This window comes from Bos javanicus, chromosome 25 (assembly GCF_032452875.1).
Source record: "Bos javanicus breed banteng chromosome 25, ARS-OSU_banteng_1.0, whole genome shotgun sequence".
In the NCBI taxonomy this organism is placed as follows: Eukaryota; Metazoa; Chordata; class Mammalia; order Artiodactyla; family Bovidae; genus Bos; species Bos javanicus.
This window is the reverse complement of record NC_083892.1, coordinates 17,987,882-18,007,346: the sequence shown is the minus strand read 5'-3', so window position 1 is coordinate 18,007,346 and position 19,465 is coordinate 17,987,882. Positions and strand designations below refer to the sequence as shown.

At 45.8% G+C, this 19,465-nt stretch overlaps 1 protein-coding gene across 1 annotated transcript; it reads left to right on the top strand.

Annotated features, from left to right (window-relative positions):
- Positions 1-303: 303 nt before the first annotated feature.
- UMOD (uromodulin) lies at positions 304-19,080 on the top strand. The gene is made up of 11 exons (XM_061401302.1): positions 304-522; positions 1,972-2,167; positions 3,304-4,080; positions 4,175-4,282; positions 5,755-5,963; positions 9,876-10,024; positions 12,304-12,549; positions 15,639-15,801; positions 16,389-16,470; positions 17,647-17,688; positions 18,751-19,080. The coding sequence occupies exons 2-11, from the start codon at positions 2,074-2,076 to the stop codon at positions 18,810-18,812; spliced, it is 1,932 nt and encodes a 643-aa protein (XP_061257286.1). The 5' UTR covers positions 304-522; positions 1,972-2,073; the 3' UTR covers positions 18,813-19,080.
- The last annotated feature ends 385 nt before the right edge of the window (positions 19,081-19,465 follow it).

The following is a 19,465-nucleotide window of genomic DNA, read 5'->3' as shown; positions in this document are numbered from 1 at the left end:
CATCGGGACCCCAGGGAAGCTGGTTGAACCCATGAGGATGGAACTTGCTTTGGAACTGAGTGGCCACAAGTATACATCCCAGTGGGGACAGTGAGCACCCCTTTTCTCCTGGAGCAGCCTGGCTTCAGATTCTGGCCTCTGCTTGGCTCCACTTTGTGCTTTTCAATGACCAAGAAAAGCCCAGGCACTTGGAATTGTTTACCCAGTTAATTTCTAACTAAAGAACCTCTCGTTGCCAAAAGATATAAAACAGAGCCCTTGTAACTCTGGGCACAACTGTGACCCCCAGTGTCAATCATTTGGGGTCTCTACCTATTAGGGAAAAGAACAACAACCACCTCACAGCCTAGAAAAGGAAAACACTGTGTCAAAAGGGAAAAATATTCCACCCCCATTAAAATAATTAAGAAACAGAACCAGAGGATCATTGGAGGAAAGACTGCCAGTGGGGGACAGATGTATATATATAGATATGAAAGTCACCTACTTGTAAAAGGATTAATTCTACCTTTCTGGTTTCAGGTAAGGCTATCTGCAGCTCTCACTTCTCCTAGCCACTTCTCCCATCTAGTCTTTGCTGACTCCCATTCTGTTTGAGGGATGGGGGTCTGGAAATGAAGAGATTGGACACTTGAATCAAAGCTAGGATAAGTCATTACTCTGCTGACTATTGACTTTAAGGGCTTTGATAAATCAACTCCCCTCTCTTTAATCTTGCGCTTCCCTAACAACAATGACTACAATTTTTCCATTTGTTCAATCCATATTAGTGAAGTTCCTATTATATACTAGGCATGGGGATGGAGAGAGCAGTGAACAAGAGCATCTGCTCTGAACCTGCTTTGCACATATCATTTTTGTTAATACCGGGATGGTAATATGCAGTCTGATATTAGCCAAACTATAGTTCTCAGCCCATTAGTGGATTACGGAATCATCTGTGGGTTACATTCAGAATTTTCTCTTAATTAGATACAATAGGATATATCAGCAAGGAATGCACGTAGTAATGGTAAGAATTGTTTTATAAAACATTTATTTCATGTGTACGTGTGTGTGTGTGTGTGTATTAGCAACTGTACTGGATCATGGCATAAAATATTTTCCTTATAGCAGATCATGGTCACTAAGGTTTGTAAAACACTTTCCTATGAAGCAGGTTCTTTACTGAAAGGAGACTTCACACTGAGCCTGATGCATTATAGCCACTCAGTTTGTGCAAGCAATAATCTCTATTTCATAGATGAGGAAACTGAGTCTCAGTGAATTGAAATACCTTGCCCAATGTCACATGTGAGTTTACCAATCATAGTGATTGGTAAAATATAGGTTCAAATCCTTGTTGCAGCCTCCAGGTCCTATACCTTTAACTGCCATGCTACCTTATGCTGCTATAAAAACTGGGGTATTAGTAGATTATTTTGCCAGGTGAGTGAAATAATATCTGAGCACTCTGGAAACATTAAAATACATTATGAAGATTAATCACCTCTCAAACTGCTTATCTCAAGCCACTTCTTTACAATATGTGAATTGCATGAAGTCAGGGACCTTGTCTGTCATTTGGTGCTTAGCTTCCTGTTTGGCTACTCAATAAATTTCTGTTGAATGAGTAAATGCATCTAGGAAAGTTTAGAGTTTTCCATGAGGGAATCATGAGGGTGCCTCCAATAAAATGGTGAGTGCAGAACACCCAACCCCCACGTCTTGCAGGTTCCTGCTCCAGATGAGAGACTCAGCTCTTTCAAATGCACTGAGACTTGGGGAACTGAGACTGGGATGTGGTGGGAATTAAGAGTCAGGCCACAGAGGGGAAAGCTCTACCAAAGCAAGGACCACAGCACTACACACTTTTTGTGGTTCACATAAATGGCATCTCCTGGACTTGCACAGAGCACAACCAAAGCACTTTTCCCAACTGTGGGGAAGGGAGTTCCATCATGTATTTATCTCATCTGACTCTGTTCACAGGACTTCAGGGATCAGGGACAGAAGGAAATCTCAAGAGGCCAGCCTTTCCTTGCCTTTGGGAAAGTCTTCCCAGACCAGAAGAAGCTGTGAGGAGCAGAAAGGATGAAGTGTCTTTTCTCTCCGAACTTCATGTGGATGGCAGCGGTGGTGACCTCTTGGGTCATCATACCTGCAGCAACTGACACCTCATCAGCAAGTAAGTGCTGTGTGTGTAGAGAGCAGTGCCCCGTTAGCAGAAGAGGTCTCAGTCCCTCTCCTTTTATGCTTGGGATTTGCATAGTCTTTATTCTAAATTCATTTCTTATACTTTAAGGTACATAGGACTCACCCAGGAATTTTACTAAAATGTAGATTCTGATTCAGTAGGCCTGGGGTGGGGCCTGAGACTCTGCATTCTAATGAGCTCCCAGATGATGCTGATGGTGTGATCCTTGGATCACATATTGAGAGACAAAAGTTTAGAACATCACTAAGCCCGCCCCCCCGCCCCCGGCACTTTACTGGAAGGTCAAGAACATATTCAACCACACAAGAGATGTGAACATACCTGGGTGGGACCCAAAAACATCCCCTTTCACACATAAGTGACCCTTCCATTGGGTTGCACATTGCTGTTAGCTTTTTGTTGGAGAAGAGACACCTCTCCACAACCCCCAACTGGAGTTCTCTGGAGCAGAGTAAATACCATTGTGTCATTGTGGAGCACACACACTGCGGTCCTGCAACCTCCATTTGTGTCCTGGCTCTGCTGCTTACCAATGAAGCAAGTAGCTTAAACCCTCTGAATCTCAAGTTTCCTCACCTTTAAAATATGGCTAAATACAAAAGTAATTGCCCAGGGCCACTGGAGAGGATTCTATTAGCTAATGGATAGAAAATGCCTATCCCAGTGCCTGGCATATCCTAAGCACTTAATACATGAGAGCTCACCATCTTTACTGTTGTTATTGTCGTAGAGGAACACACAAAATGTCAGTGCCACTGCTAGGTAGAGAGGGGAGGCAGGGAAGGAGATCTGAGCAAAAGGCATAGAATATATCAAGTTGGGGAAGGGGTGACAGGGTTCCCCAAATCCTTACCGAAGTGTCAAGTATTATTACCTGCATTATTCCTCTGGTGGTGGAAAGGTGGATGTTTGAAAAGATGACACAGCTTGAATGCAATGCTTAACACAAGAATGCAGGTGGGTGTTTAGACATCGGGGGAGGTTTATTTGTTTCTTTCAAAGGGAGTCTGCAATGTCTTAAAGAACCCTAAGGACCATGCAAAGAGTCTCTTGGTGAACAGTGGCCTAGTGGCCCCTACTCTGAATCTGGGCTTTTCTGCCTGCAGAAAGCTGCTCTGAATGTCACAGCAATGCCACTTGTACGGTGGACGGGGCTGCCACGACCTGCGCCTGCCAGGAGGGCTTCACTGGCGACGGCCTCGAGTGTGTGGATCTGGACGAATGCGCCGTTCTGGGGGCGCACAACTGCTCCGCCACCAAGAGCTGCGTGAATACGCTGGGCTCTTACACGTGCGTCTGCCCTGAAGGTTTCCTCCTGAGCTCGGAGCTCGGCTGCGAGGATGTGGACGAGTGTACAGAGCCAGGGCTCAGCCGCTGCCACGCCCTGGCCACTTGCATCAATGGCGAGGGCAACTACTCGTGCGTGTGTCCTGCGGGCTACCTGGGGGACGGGAGGCACTGTGAGTGTTCCCCGGGCTCCTGTGGGCCTGGGCTAGACTGCGTGCGGGAGGGCGACGCGCTCGTGTGCGTGGACCCATGCCAGGTGCACCGCATCCTGGACGAATACTGGCGCAGCACAGAGTACGGTTCCGGCTACATCTGTGATGTCAGTCTGGGCGGCTGGTATCGCTTCGTGGGCCAGGCCGGCGTGCGCCTGCCCGAGACCTGCGTGCCCGTCCTGCACTGCAACACGGCCGCGCCTATGTGGCTCAACGGCACGCACCCATCGAGCGACGAGGGCATCGTGAACCGCGTGGCCTGTGCACACTGGAGCGGTGACTGCTGCCTGTGGGACGCGCCCATCCAAGTGAAGGCCTGTGCCGGCGGCTACTACGTGTACAACCTGACGGCGCCCCCTGAGTGTCATCTGGCTTACTGCACAGGTGAGCGGGTGTCTCCCAGCAACCCCCCCTGGGCCCTGTGGGCGCCCCGAGAGACTGGAACTCATCCTTGTTGACTGTGTCTGTGACCCTGCAGACCCCAGCTCTGTGGAGGGGACGTGTGAGGAGTGCCGTGTGGATGAGGACTGCAAATCAGATAATGGCGAATGGCACTGCCAGTGCAAACAGGACTTCAACGTCACCGGTGAGGCCGGTGGGGAGGTGGGGTGGTACTCAGAAATGCCAGGGACCTGGGGAGGGACATATTCCTGTGTGTGAATTGGGGGCCTGTGGGATGACCCAGGGTGTGCATATTATCCAATCGGAGTGGAAAGTCAGTCCAGTAATACCCATTAAAATCAGCCAGAAGCTCTCTGGATTCCTGGAGTCTCCCCTTAGTTGACCCATAAGCTCCCAGAGCTTGAGGAACAACCCCACTCCCAGGCTTCTTTCGGAGGCCCCCAAAATCCTGATGGATAAGCAGGAGGCTGCCACCTATTGGCCAAAGGCTAACCTGAGCTGTATTCCCACAGTACAAGAACACAGCCCTGGCCAGCAGTCTGTGGTTTCTTGGACTGGGCCCTCCACTGACCGGTTGAGGACCCTGAGCAGGGCCCTGGCCATCTCTAAACCTGTTTCCCTGTATACATAATGATTGAAGCAGGCTGCTGCTGCTGCTAAGTCGCTTCAGTCATGTCCGACTCTGTGCGACCCCAGAGACGGCAGCCCACCAGGCTCCCCCGTCCCTGGGATTCTCCAGGCAAGAACACTGGAGTGGGTTGTCATTTCCTTCTCCAATACCTGAAGTGAAAAGTGAAAGTGAAGTCACTCAGTCGTGTCCGACTCTTAGGGACCCCGTAGACAGCAGCCTACCAGGCTCCTCTGCCCATGGGATTTTCCAGGCAAGAGTACTGGAGTGGGTTGCCTTGGCTAGTGTTTCCCAAATTCCAGTCTTGGTTTTAGTCACAACCTTCTTTTAAGTAAACTTGGGCCGTTGAAGTTCACTAATGTGTCTTATCTGTGGGCAGTAGCAGTAATAATGAATACAATGAAAGAAAGTTGTTAAATTTCAGCAACTATGTAATACTTTAATTTAAAAAATCTAACTGGATCTCTTTATATGCTGCAAATACTTAACCAGAGGTCTGTTCTATGTGGTTTCAAGGAAAATTAGCAAGTGTATGGTGTTAATAATAAAAACATTAGCAAATCTTGAGGATTGTCCCCTTGATACAGAAAGGATGGAAAGAAATTACCATTAACTTATTAGCTTTGTTTGCTTGCTATTTGTTTTGTTTTATTAGGATTCAATGATATTTAGTGCTGGGGCTGTGGAGTCTGGCAGGCTACAGTCTGTCCATAGAGTTGCAAAGAGTTGGACATGTCTGAGCACACAGAGAGAGCAGCAAATGACCCAAATGTGTTACTTTTCTTTGTGTACAGCCTAGGCTTAGGGTGACATGGGCTGGTGGTTAGTCACATGGATCCATCCAGTGATACTTGGAACCCAGTCTCATGTCTCCACCTCCCTGAGAGGGGAGACCACAGCATGACTCTGAGTACTCCCAGCTGGTTGGCTGGTGGCCAACCCAGCTAGCTGGACCTGGGCCGTGGGGATGTGCTAAACCTTGAACTGTGGTCACAGGCCTCCAATCCTGCCTTCCCTGACCATTTCAGATCTCTCCCTCCTGGAGCGCAGGCTGGAATGTGGGGTTGATAACATTAAGTTGTCCCTGAGCAAGTGCCAGCTGAAGAGTCTGGGCTTTGAGAAGGTCTTCATGTACCTGCATGACAGCCAGTGCTCAGGCTTCACTGAGAGGGGCGACCGGGACTGGATGTCTGTGGTGACCCCAGCCAGGGATGGCCCCTGTGGGACAGTGATGACGGTACGTTCTGGCCGGTGTGGGACAGGGTCGGAGCACAGCCCCACCACTTACTAGTTGTGTGAACTGGGTGAGTTATTTAACCTGGATGTGGCTCAGCTTCCTCCACTGAAAATGGAGTAATAGTAACTCCTTCATAGGGTTCAGATAAGATCAGATCAGATCAGTCGCTCAGTCGTGTCTGACTCTTTGCGACCCCATGAATCACAGCATGCCAGGCCTCCCTGTCCATCACCAACTCCCGGAGTTCACTGAGACTCACGTCAATCGAGTCAGTGATGCCATCCAGCCATCTCATCCTCTGTTGTCTCCTTCTCCTCTTGCCCCCAATCCCTCCCAGCATCAGAGTCTTTTCCAATGAGTCAACTCTTCACATCAGGTGGCCAAAGTACTGGAGTTTCAGCTTTAGCATCATTCCTTCCAAAGAAATCCCAGGGCTGATCTCCTTCAGAATGGACTGGTTGGATCTCCTTGCAGTCCAAGGGACTCTCAAGAGTCTTCTCTAACACCACAGTTCAAAGGCATCAATCCTTCGGCACTCAGCTTTCTTCACAGTCCAACTCTCACATCCATACATGACCACAGGAAAAACCATAGCCTTGACTAGACGGACCTTTGTTGGCAAAGTAATGTCTCTGCTTTTGAATATGCTATCTAGGTTGGTCATAACTTTCCTTCCAAGGAGTAAGTATCTTTTAATTTCATGGCTGCAGTCACCATCTGTAGTGATTTTGGAGCCCAGAAAAATAAAGTCTAACACTGTTTCCACTGTTTCCCCATCTATTTCCCATGAAGTGATGGGACCAGATGCCATAATCTTTGTTTTCTGAATGTTGAGCTTTAAGCCAACTTTTTCACTCTCCACTTTCACTTTCATCAAGAAGCTTTTGAGTTCCTCTTCACTTTCTGCCATAAGGGTGGTGTCATCTGTATATCTGAGGTTATTGATATTTCTCCCAGCAATCTTGATTCCAGCTTGTGTTTCTTCCAGTCCAGCATTTCTCATGATGTACTCTGCATATAAGTTAAATAATCAGGGTGACAATATACAGCCTTGATGTACTCCTTTTCCTATTTGGAACCAGTCTGTTGTTCCATGTCCAGTTCTAACTGTTGCTTCCTGACCTGCATACAAATTTCTCAAGAGGCAGATCAGGTGGTCTGGTATTCCCATCTCTTTCAGAATTTTCCACAGTTTATTGTGATCCACACAGTCAAAGGCTTTGGCATAGTCAATAAAGCAAAAATCGATGTTTTTCTGGAACTCTTTTGCTTTTTCCATGATCCAGCGAATGTTGGCAATTTAATCTGGTTCCTCTGCCTTTTCTAAAACCAGCTTGAACATCAGGAAGTTCATGGTTCACATGTTGCTGAAGCCTGGCTTGGAGAATTTTGAGCATTACTTTAGTAGCGTGTGAGATGAATGCAATTGTGCGGTAGTTTGAGCATTCTTTGGCATTGTCTTTCTTTGGGATTGGAATGAAAACTGACCTTTTCCAGTCCTGTGACCACTGATGAGTTTTCCAAATTTGCTGGCCTATTGAGTGCAGCATCATCTTTCAGGATTTGGAATAGCTCAACTGAAATTCCATCACCTCCACTAGCTTTGTTCATAGTGATGCTTTCTAAGGCCCACTTGACTTCACATTCCAGGATGCCTGGCTCTAGGTCAGTGATCACACCATCATGATTATCTGGGTCGTGAAGATCTTTTTTGTACAGTTCTTCTGTGTATTCTTGCCATCTCTTCTTAATATCTTCTGCTTCTGTTAGGTCCATACCATTTCTGTCCTTTATCGAGCCCATCTTTGCATGAAATGTTCCTTTGGTATCTCTGATTTTCTTGAAGAGATCTCTAGTCTTTCCCATTCTGTTGTTTTCCTCTATTTCTTTGCATTGATCACTGAAGAAGGCTTTCTTATCTCTCCTTGCTATTCTTTGGAACTCTGCATTCAGATGCTTATATCTTACCTTTTCTCCTTTGCTTTTCGCTTCTCTTCTTTTCACAGCTATTTGTAAGGCCTCCACAGACAGCCATTTTGCTTTTTTGCATTTCTTTTCCATGGGGATGGTCTTGATCCCTGTCTCCTGTACAATGTCATGAACCTCATTCCATAGTTCATCAGGCACTCTATCTATCAGATCTAGGCCCTTAAATCTATTTCTCACTTCCACTGTATAATCATAAGGGATTTGATTTAGGTCATACCTGAATGGTCTAGTGGTTTTCCCTACTTTCTTCAATTTAAGTCTGAATTTTGCAATAAGGAGTTCATTGTCTGAGCCACAGTCAGCTCCTGGTCTTGTTTTTACTGACTGTATAGAGCTTCTCCATCTTTGGCTGCAAAGAATATAATCAATCTGATTTCGGTGTTGACCATCTGGTGATGTCCATGTGTAGAGTCTTCTCTTGTGTTGTTGGAAGAGGGTGTTTGTTATGACCAGTGCATTTTCTTTGCAAAACCCTATTAGGCTTTGCCCTGCTTCATTCCATATTCCAAGGCCAAATTTGCCTGTTACTCCAGGTGTTTCTTGACTTCCTACTTTTGCTTTCCAGTCCCCTATAATGCGAAGGACATCTGTTTTGGGTGTTAGTTCTAAAAGATCTTGTAGGTCTTCATAGAACCGTTCAACTTCAGCTTTTTCAGCATTACTCATTGGGGCATAGACTTGGATTACTGTGATATTGAATGGTTTGCCTTGGAAACAAACAGAGATCATTCTGTTGTTTTTGAGATCGCATCCAAGTACTGCATTTCTGACTCTTTTGTTGACCATGATGGCTACTGCATTTCTTCTGAGGGATTCCTGTCTGCAGTAGTAGATATAATGGTCATCTGAGTTAAATTCACCCATTCCAGTCCATTTCAGTTTGCTGATTCCTCGAACGTCAACATTCACTCTTGCCATCTCTTGTATGACCACTTCCAATTTGCCTTGATTCATGGACCTGACATTCCAGGCTGCTATGCAGTATTGCTCTTTACAGCATCAGACCTTGCTTCTATCACCAGTCACATCCACAGCTGGGTATTCTTTTTGCTTTGGCTCCATCCCTTCATTCTTTCTGGAGTTATTTCTCCACTGATCTCCAGTAGCATATTGGGCACCTACTGACTTCATAGGGTTAGGAGAGTTAAAGGAGTTACTGTGTGCAAAGTGGTTAGTACAAGTGACTGGCACAAAGTAAGTGCTCGATAAATGTCAGTTTCAAATAAAGAGGACAATCCATAGTGATAGTTCCCCATTTGACAGATGGGAAAGGTAGTACCCCAACAGAGCAATGACTATTCTAAGCCAGTAGGTATCAGCACTGAGTTCAGAAGCAGATCTGTTTGTCTCTGATGGTTCCTGGGAGGCAGAGTCTGCACTTTGAGTGTTCAGAGAGCCAGGGCCTCAGCTACAGAAGCCTCCTCCAAAGGGACCCAGAGGTAAACATTTGTGTGAGTGGGTTCTGCTTCCTCGCATCTCCCTCATCCCCCACATAGAGAAAAAAAAAAAGACATAAGAAACAAGGAAATAATTGTCATTTGCCAAATATGACTTTTTGACAATCTGCCATTAATGATGACTCAGTATGTGATTTTTAGTCTTTTGGCATGCACGAGAGGAGGCATGAGGTGATGGAAGAGTCCAGGCTTCTTAGAGCCCCTGTACCATGGATAAGTTACCCAGTTCCCATGAACTTCCATCTATATTAAGGAGGTGGTCATCCTGCCTGTCAGGGTCATTGAAGGATCCGTGCAAAGATGCAGTAGGGACATTCAGCTTGGGAGGGGGGTGCCTAGCTCATGACTCATGCTAATGGAAACTGGGAGGGCAGTTTCAGCAGTTTCAATGCCTTTGGTTTTGAATCCTACTCAGATTCTATTCCTTTTCCGCCCTTCCTCCCCCCACCTTCCTACCCCAATACAGAGGAATGAGACCCACGCCACATACAGCAACACTCTCTACCTGGCAGATGAGATCATCATCCGTGACCTCAACATCAGAATCAACTTTGCGTGCTCCTATCCCCTGGACATGAAAGTCAGCCTGAAGACCTCCCTGCAGCCAATGGTCAGGTGCGGCCAGAGAGGGTCCCCAGTGTCCCTGGCCAACTCCACCCCACAAACCTTTGGCCGCCAGGACCTCAGCTTCTCTATCAGCTGCCACCAATAAGGAGTTGATTGGAGGCGGTCAGCTGGGAGGCAGTGTTGAACTCCAAAAAGAGTCCATAAGGAACCCAGCTAGGAAATCTGGAGCCCACTTTCAAATCCTGGCTCTATCACACAAATGGCTTTGGGAAATTGATAACCCTATTCTAGGCGTCAGTCTTCTCGTATGTGAAATGGATTTAGCAGTAAAGTACTGTCTTTCTTAGAAGCACAAAAGTGCTCTGCAGAGGTGAAACCCATATTAGGGTCCCTGGTTTATCTGAGGGGTAGAGTGGTTGGACCAAAAGAAAGAAGGTTGGAGTCTCAGTTCAGACCTGCTATGGGACTGGGCAAACTGTACCCCATATTTGGATCTCAGTTTCTTTCTCTGTAAATAGGAGAAATTTGAATAAAGAGGGGTTTACAAATTATGCTTCTTGGAGTGTGAAGGTCTTTAAGGAAGTGATTTGGGGATGTGAACCAGAGAACTTTTTAAATTTTATTTTTTCAATTGAAGTATAGTTGATTTACAATGTTGTGTTAATGTCTATGCATTCTTTTTTAATATTCTTTTCCATTATGGTTTGTCATAGGTTATTGATTCTAGGTTCCAGTGCTATACAGTAGGACCTTGCTGTTTATCCATTCTGTGTATAATAGCTTAAATCTGCTAATCCCAACCCCCTACACCAGCCCCCCTTCCCCTGACAGCCACAGATCTGTTCTATAAATCTGTCAGTCTATTTCTATTTCATAGATTGCTTCGGTTGTGCCATATTTTAGATTCTACATGTAAGTGATATCATATGATATTTATCTTTCTCTTTCTGACTTTACTTAGTATGATAATCTCTAGTTTCTTCCATGTTGCTGCAAATGGCATTATTTCATCCTTTTTTATAGCTGAGTAGTATCCCATCATGTATATGTACCACATCTTCTTTATCAATTTTATTACTTAGAAAATAAAAGGATCCTGTTGCTAAATAAACTTGAACATTTCTGAATAGGATGAATCACAAGCCAATGATGCAGATACTTGGAAAAAAATAATAGTTGTGATAATAACAAGTGTTTAGCAAGAGCTGACCATATGTCAGGCATTGTGCTAAGTGCTCTAGATGGAACACCTCACTGAAATCTTAGCATGGCCTAGAAGGTTTAAATATTATTATTATTGAAATTGAAGTTCAAAGAAAGTTTAGTAATTTGTCCAAAGTGGTAGAGGAAAGTAGTTACAGAACTGGGATTCAAACCCAGGCCATCAGGCATAGAGCCTCCACTCTACCATGACCTTTTTTTTGAAGCTTGTCCATGGTCACATGTTTTCTGGGCCAACCAGACTTGGGAAGGGCACCTGCCACTGATGAAGGTGCTTGGCTGACTTGAAGGAAGCCAGTTGCTCCTTGTCTGCCTCTGTGTGGAACATCACCTGGCCAAGAAGTGCTCTGGAGCAATGTGGCCATGCCCCAGACCTGCTAGGTTCCAGGGAACAAAACAGCTGTATGCAGATCTCTCTCTGGCTTAAGCTAGAAATCTCATCCCAGTCGAACACCAAGTCCAAACAAATAACCCAGTACTCACCTCTAAAATGGACTTCCACATTACTATTTCTCATGTACCCCCTTTCCTGGGGCATCAGTCTTTCAGTGTCCTTTGTAGGATAATCCCCATGGAGTTGCCATCAGTGTGGCTGTTTTTAATGTGATTTAAAATAACGCATTTTAAAAATCCTAATCTTCTGCTGTAGGTGGAACCAGAACTCTGACTAAGGCCTGTAGGACTCATAGCCCATCTTTTAAAACTGTTCTATATTAAGATCAAAAAAGGAATCTAGGTGATTCCCTTGGGAATGTGTTTGCCACACTTAAATGCAAGGGCCACCATGTGAAGGGGTAGACGTGTTACAGAAAAATGTGATCTCTGGATCAGAAGCAGCAGTGTCACCTGGGAACTTATTAGAAATGCAGAACCTTTAGCCCTATCCCAAAGCTACAGATCCAGAATCTGCACTTCAACAAGATCCCTAAGTGACCTGTGTGTGATTATTGTATTTTGCAGAGCAGTGGTTGGTTGATTCCAGTCCTGTTGCTGGATAAAATTCCAAATAACTGCCAGGGATGGCCCAGGAATGCAGATCAGAAAGAGTGACCTATCTGTTGCTGTTCTTGGTTCTGGTTGTCTCACCAGCCTCTCTCCCCCTGCAGCGCCCTCAACATCAGCATGGGCGGGACCGGCACATTCACCGTGCGAATGGCACTCTTCCAGAGCCCTGCCTACACACAGCCCTACCAAGGCTCCTCTGTGACCCTGTCCACAGAGGCGTTTCTCTACGTCGGCACCATGCTGGATGGGGGTGACTTGTCCCGGTTTGTACTGCTCATGACCAACTGCTATGCCACGCCCAGCAGCAATGCCACAGACCCCTTGAAATACTTCATCATCCAGGACAGGTAAGGCCTGTTGGATGGAATTTGGGGCTGGGGAGGGACTTTAGACTTGGATGGGTACAAAGCACATCTTCACATTCATTCACCTCTAGCTGAAATTCAGCACTGTCATTCATTATGATATAGGCAACAAACCAGAGAAGTATTAGCAGGACATTTGAAGACATTTACACAAGTCAGTATTTTTACTGATTTTACTATATTGTAGTATTAGAATTTCAACTAGATCTTATTATTTGATATATATCAAATACTTGTACTTGTAAATATATAGTTATATCCAGATATGTAAATACATGATGTATTAAGTTTAATATTTTAAGAATTATATTTAATTTTTTTTATTATCTTATGTAATTTAGTGTATGCATTTAAAGCATTACTTTTGACGAGGAATGCATAGGCTTCACCAGATGGCAGAGGGGGTCTAGGATTCAGAAAAGGATGAGGAATGTGATGGAAAGGCAGGCCCTGGACAGGAGCAGGCTGGCACTTGGCTGGGAGGAATACAGCAGAGGCATGGTTAGACAAGGGTCAGTGGAAACAGGGAGGTCACAGATGGACCGCTTTTAACTCAAACACATTAGAGAAACATGAACCACACTGTGAGAAAGTGGTTCACATTTTCATTCATAAATTGAACAGATATTTTTGGAAGCTTATTGTGTGCCAGGCTATGTGGATAACAGTGAATAGAAGAGACAAAAGTCTGCACCCTTATCGCTGATATTCTAAGTGGGGAGATCAACAATTAAACAAAAGTGCCATCCATGGCATGTTAATGATGACGATGCTATAGAGAAAAAAATGAAGCAGGAAAAAGGGAGGGGAGTTGCTATCTTAATAGTGCAGTTAGAGAAAGCGCTCCCAGGAGACCCTGACCTATTTCTGTCTCACTTCTCTTAGAATCTGCCTGGTCACGTCAATTGGGTGCTCATCTGGTGTTCACACTTCCGTTATTTGCTAATCTCCCTTTACAACAAAAAGAAAGGAGAGCAGAAGTCTTTTGGGGGTCTTTTACAATCAACAGTGTTGAAGTAAAATGCAACAGTAGTGTCTGACTGTGTTTGTATGGTCGTGTTTTATATATGGCAAGTAATGTGCTATGTTCTCAGTCGTTCAATTCTTTGTGACCCCACAGACTGTAGCCTGCCAGGTTCCTCTGTCCATGTAAGTCTGCAGGCAAGAGTACTGAAGTGGGTTGCCATTTCCTACTCCAGGGGATCTCCCTGACCTCAGGATGGAACCCTCATCTCTTGCATCTCCTGTATTGGCAGGTGGAGATTCTTTATTTTGCCACCTGGGAAGCCCTTGGTTTGCTATTTGTGGTCATGATCTTTTTTAAAAAAAAAACGTTTGTAGATTTAAAGAAAAATAGTAATAATAATAATAAAATAATGTAAAATAATAGTACAGGTGTTGGCAAACAGGAAAACATTCAGGGAGGTGGTTTCTGTATTAGGCAAAAAAGAACTGAAATTTGAAAAATATTGACATGACCTTGACTGGGACATCATGGAGACTTGGGCTCATAGCATGGGTTTGCTGTTTCTTAGTTCAAGAAACAGCAAACAGTTCTTAGTTCTTAGTTTGCTGTTTCTTAGTTCAAGAAACAGCAAACAGTTCTTAGTTCAGCTCATCTGTCTGGATATTCATGTTCTCATATGTGAAACAGGCATGAAGAAAATCTACTGTGCAGGGATTTTTAAGCTTGTGTGTGTGTGTGTATATATATATATATATATTTATCTGAGTATAAAAGTAGAGCATGTATATTGTGAAAAGCTTAAAAAGTCTTGAAAACGAAGCATGAAGAAATGCTGGTTGTGGCCTGTGTTTCTGCCATGGCATGAGTGGGAGCTGGGCTGAGGACTGCCAGTCTGTGAGTTGTTCAGAATATCACAGGGGTGTAAGGCAGAGATGAGTTGAGGAGGTGCTTAGGCGCTGGGGGAGACACGTAGGCGCCTTACTTGGGTTGACTGCCTGGGGCTGCCAAGGGCAGTGCTGGCTGCCTCTTCCTCTGCTTTTTGTAAGGTGGGTCTCCTTAACCACAGGGCTTTTCTTTTGTCAAGTAGAGTCAGATTTGAATTGTGGGGGACACAGAACAAAATGAACACCATTCCGAGAAGTTTCTTTCTCGGTCCTCCAATGCAGTCAGCCTTCAGACCCTTTTCTAAGTCCATTTTGAGCAGATAGTGTCAAAAAGCAGACGGGGTGCCCGATTTGCCTGCTCAGAGTGCCTGTGTACCCTGATCCAGCCCAGCACTCACGTGAGTCTCTGGATGTGCAGTTTTGAGTTTCTGCATGTTTGGGTGCGCTGGGTAATAATGTGTGCTGATGAGCACACATACACACCCCAACTTGGCCAGCAGCCTTCAGTGCTCAGATGTTTCCAATGTTAGAATTAACACCAGGCACTAGTAGATAGCCAATAAATGGTAGGTAATGACTCCTGCCTGGAAAATCCCACGGACAGAGGAGCCTGGCAGGTTTCGGTCCATGGGGTCGCTAAGAGTCAGACACGACTGAGCGACTTCACTTTCACTTTTCACTTCCATGCCTTGGAGAAGGAAATGGCAACCCACTCCAGTACTCTTTCGGGGAGAATCCCAGGGTTGGCGGAGCCTGGTGGGCTGCTGTCTATGGGATCGCACAGAGTCGGATACGACTGAAGAGACTTAGCAGCAGCAGCAGCAGCAGCAGCAATGACTCCTGAATGCCATTTCCTGAGAAATCAAAAAGTGCTTACTTAAGGATACACTTACTTAAGTGCTTACTTACTATCCTTAAGTAACTGTCCTTAAGCTCTGAACTGATTACATTTGTATTTTAGAGTCACATACATGTAGCACCTATTGTACGCCATATACTGTTTACTTTGTAATTTTAACTCATTTAATTATCGCAATTGTCTTACGATGTAAGCTAAAATTATTATTCCTGGCACATCGGTAGGGCAACGGGCTCAGAGAGATTGAGTAAATTGCCCATAGTCACACAGCTAATAAGTGATAGAGTGAGATCTGAACCCAGGAAGTCTGGCCCCAGAGTGTTTGCATAACCAACCATGTTATGTGATGTCCCCTTCCCAGATGTCCACGTGCTGCGGACTCAACCATCCAAGTGGAGGAGAATGGGGAGTCCCCTCAGGGCCGGTTTTCTGTCCAGATGTTCCGTTTTGCTGGAAACTACGACCTGGTGTACCTGCATTGTGAAGTGTATCTCTGTGACACCGTGAATGAAAAGTGCAGACCTGTGAGTCAGTCTGCTTGCCACACCCTCACACCCAACTCCCGTAACCCAAGACACTTGGCCACAAGGTGAAAAGAAAACAAAACGTCTCTGCCATATTTCCATTTTAGTACGGGGCTAGTCAGAGCTACAAGACGAGGCTGCCATGGCCAGACAGGAGACTAGGCTGTGCGGAAGCTGGGTGAGATCAGGGCACTGCAGTAGGCTGGTGAACCTCTCATTTATCTGCAAGCTTGTGTTCTAATAGCAGAAACTGACATTTTTAAGCACTGTGTGCAATTTGCACATGTTAACTTTTTGATACTTCACAGCAACTCTATAAGGGAGGTATTTTATTAGCCCCTTTTTCCATATGGGGAGAGAGGCTTAGAAAATGTAAGTGACTTGCCTAAGATCATACACCTAACAAACGGCAGAGCTGGGACATGAACGCATGTATACAGATCTCCTAACAACCCCTGCCTCTACCATCCTCAAGTCCCAGCCTGAGGCAAGAGGTTGCTCTTATGAAGGGTGCACCCAGCTCCCCATGGCAGGGCCTCATTCAGTCTCTCTTGTGGAAAGGCTTCTTTGTCACCCTCTCCCTGCAGACCTGCCCTGAGACCAGATTCCGCAGTGGGAGCATCATAGACCAAACCCGTGTCCTGAACTTGGGTCCCATCACACGGAAGGGTAAGAAGGCCACTCCCCTCTCCATGTTCCTGGTGAGAAATGTTCTCTGGAGATGAGGTGAGGTGAGAGAACCTGGCACTTGGGATCTTCCTGGGGTCCGAAGACCTGGAGCAAGTAAATCCTGTGAGACGAGGTGACTATAAGCTGCCTTCCTCCTGCAGGTTCTCATTCATTGCATGGCTGTCTTCTCATGCCTGCCTTGTGGCAGGCCTGTGTTAGTGGCTGGGGGTTCAGGATGAGCAGCAATGGGTACAAGCCTGGCTCGTGTGCCACTTATGGACTGGTAGAGGAGACATCATTTAAATAATCATGTGTCTCTGGAGTTGTGATAAGTACAGGCGTGAACATGGATCAGGAACTCTGAGCTCTTGCCACAGGGGAAGCAGACCTAGTCTAGAGGATTAGGGAAGAAAGGAAGTGAGGTTTGGAAACTGAGAAAGGATTAAGTAACAGGGGTCAGGAGAAATGGAAAAGAGGGAGGAATCCCAGGGAGAGAGTAGAGAATGAGCAAAAGGCCTGTGCAGGAGGGAACCCAGGGTGCTAGAGGAACTGGCCAGGCAGGCTGAAAGGAGGAGGGGAGGTTGGTGTGGGTGAGCTGATGGAGGTGCGGGACCAGACCACATGAGGCCTTATCAGTTCAGTTCAGTTGCTCAGTCGTGTCTGACTTTTTGCAACCCCATGAACCGCAGCACGCCAGGCCTCCCTGTCCATCACCAATTCCCGGAGTTTACCCAAACTCACGTCCATTGAGTCAGTGATGCCATCCAACCATCTCATCCTCTGTCATCCCCTTCTCCTCCTGCCCTCAATCTTTCCCAGCATCAGTGTCTTTTAAAATGAGTCAGCTCTTCACATCAGGTGGCCAAAGTATTGGAGTTTCAGCTTCAACATCAGTCCTTCCAATGATAGTACTTCTCTTTTTTCTTCTTTTTCTTCTTCTCCTTCCCCTTCCCTTTCTCCTTCTTCTAATTGAAATATAAATAACATGTAGTTCTTGCTAAGGTTTTGGGCCCTTTCTCTTGAAAGTAGACAGCAGCCCCCGAGGGATCCAAAGCAGGGGAGTGAGATGACCAGATTGGGGTTTTTAAGAGACCACACTCTGGCTGCAAGCAAGAGCAGATGGAAGGGGCTTCTTCCAGGCTTCCCGTGCACTGATCCTTCTGTTTCCTCCCACAGGGGGCCAGGCTGCAATGTCAAGGGCTGCTCCCAGTAGCTTGGGTAAGTTCAGATCCTCTTTGCACAGGGACTTGACCAAAACCTTCATCTGGGGCTTTTATCTGTTGGCCTAGGGCGTGCTGGAGTGCCTGGTCTGCTTGGCCTGAGCTCTGAAGAGGTGACTGCGTGTGTGGAAAGTGCTGGACCTGGGGCTGCACACGCGCGCACATACCTGTGCTGTCCCACGACAGTGCACATAGACGCAGGCACACACAGACAGGTGCACAAGAGCGAACATCACCTAGACTTTTTCACACACACCCACGAGGTCACATGCACATATTCATACTCACACACAAAACGTCATCACAGCTGCAGCTGCTTGTGTGTGGATCTGCATATGCCGACATACGCATGCTTGTCACACACCTGTATGCAGTGGACACGCACACTGTGTTGTGATCTGCACCTTGAGCATTTCCTGAAGCTTCAAGATGTATCTCTAACACCTTTGTCAGGATGTTTGGAGCCAGGATGAACATGGCAGACAAACAAAAAACTGTTTTCTGCTTTTCTGCTCCTCTGACCACAAAGACCGGAGACCGGCAGCATTTTAATGGCCCTTGACTTTTATGGCTGCTAAATTGTCTGAAAATCTGGATTAAAAAGTGAATCTGTGTAATTGTTGCTCTGCTTGGCTCTTGGCACCTAGATCTGAGTGGATTGTTACACCAACCTAGTGTTTGACATAAGCTAGTTCATTCCAGTATCAGTGAGCTCAGTCCTGGAGAGGCAAGGTGCTCCCAAGAGGCTTGCCCTTTGTGACTATCCCTCAAGGTCACCGAGGTTGAGCAGATTGGTCACTTCACAGGAGTACCCTTTCGAGTGGCTATCAGCTAGTGCCTGCAGAAAGGCTGCCTTTTTCAGATTGGCCCATCTGGGAGGGCACCTTTTTCTAACTGGTTTTCAGGGCAGGTAAAGAAAAAACTTCCTTTTTCTAACTGATCCGGTCAGATAACATGTTCTTTCCTAATTGGTCAATTTAGAGGAGGCATTTTATGTTAGTTTTGCCATAAAATGTACACATCAGTGCTAGCAGCAACCCTGTAATCTCTTTCTTTTCAGGGCTTCTGCAGGTCTGGCTGCCTCTGCTTCTGTCGGCCACTTTGACCCTGATGTCTCCGTGATCTGTGGCCAGAAATCCTATACTCTGTGGCTACCAACTCACTTTCTACTGACTGGCGAGGCCATGCAGGCTAGCATTCCACCCATAGAGAAAGGAGCCCACACTTCAGTCACTCTGCTCCTATTTTTCTCCCCTTTAATCCTTGTTACCAAAAAATAGCCTGTGTCTTTAAATGCTGCTTTCTCTCAAAATGGGTCTTGTGATATGTCTGTTCATGAGGCCCCTATCTCCTTAAAGGGTATTGCAAAATAATAATTAAAAAAAGCTCAGTCTGTGAGTCATTCATTCATTCAATAAGTATTTATTGAGCACCTGCTCCGTGTAGGCACTGTCTGTGGTGCTAAGGATCTGATGGTGAGAAAAAGCAGACTCTATTCCTGCCCTAATGGACTTCACGGTCTGGTCACAGACTGGGTTCTACTCTGGTTTTATGAGCTTAAATAAAATGCACACTGTCTCTGAACTTTATCCATCCATCTATCCTTTCAGTCAGTCAAGAAATATTTGCTGGTAACCTACTATGATTCAGGCAATGTGCTGGGGATACATCAGTAAACAACCTCTGCCTTCCCAGAGCTTAAGGTCTGGAAGGGGAAAAGAACAAGTAATTATAAGTCTGTCAAGCATTGCAGAAATGGAGGGTATAACAGGAGG

Excerpts from the sequence above, each read along its gene's own strand:
- UMOD (XM_061401302.1), top strand. The coding sequence starts at position 2,074 with ATGAAGTGTCTTTTCTCTCCGAACTTCATGTGGATGGCAGCGGTGGTG. Across the intron at positions 2,168-3,303 it reads AACTGACACCTCATCAGCAA|AAAGCTGCTCTGAATGTCAC; the intron begins GTAAGTGCTGTG and ends TTCTGCCTGCAG. Across the intron at positions 12,550-15,638 it reads TACTTCATCATCCAGGACAG|ATGTCCACGTGCTGCGGACT; the intron begins GTAAGGCCTGTT and ends TCCCCTTCCCAG.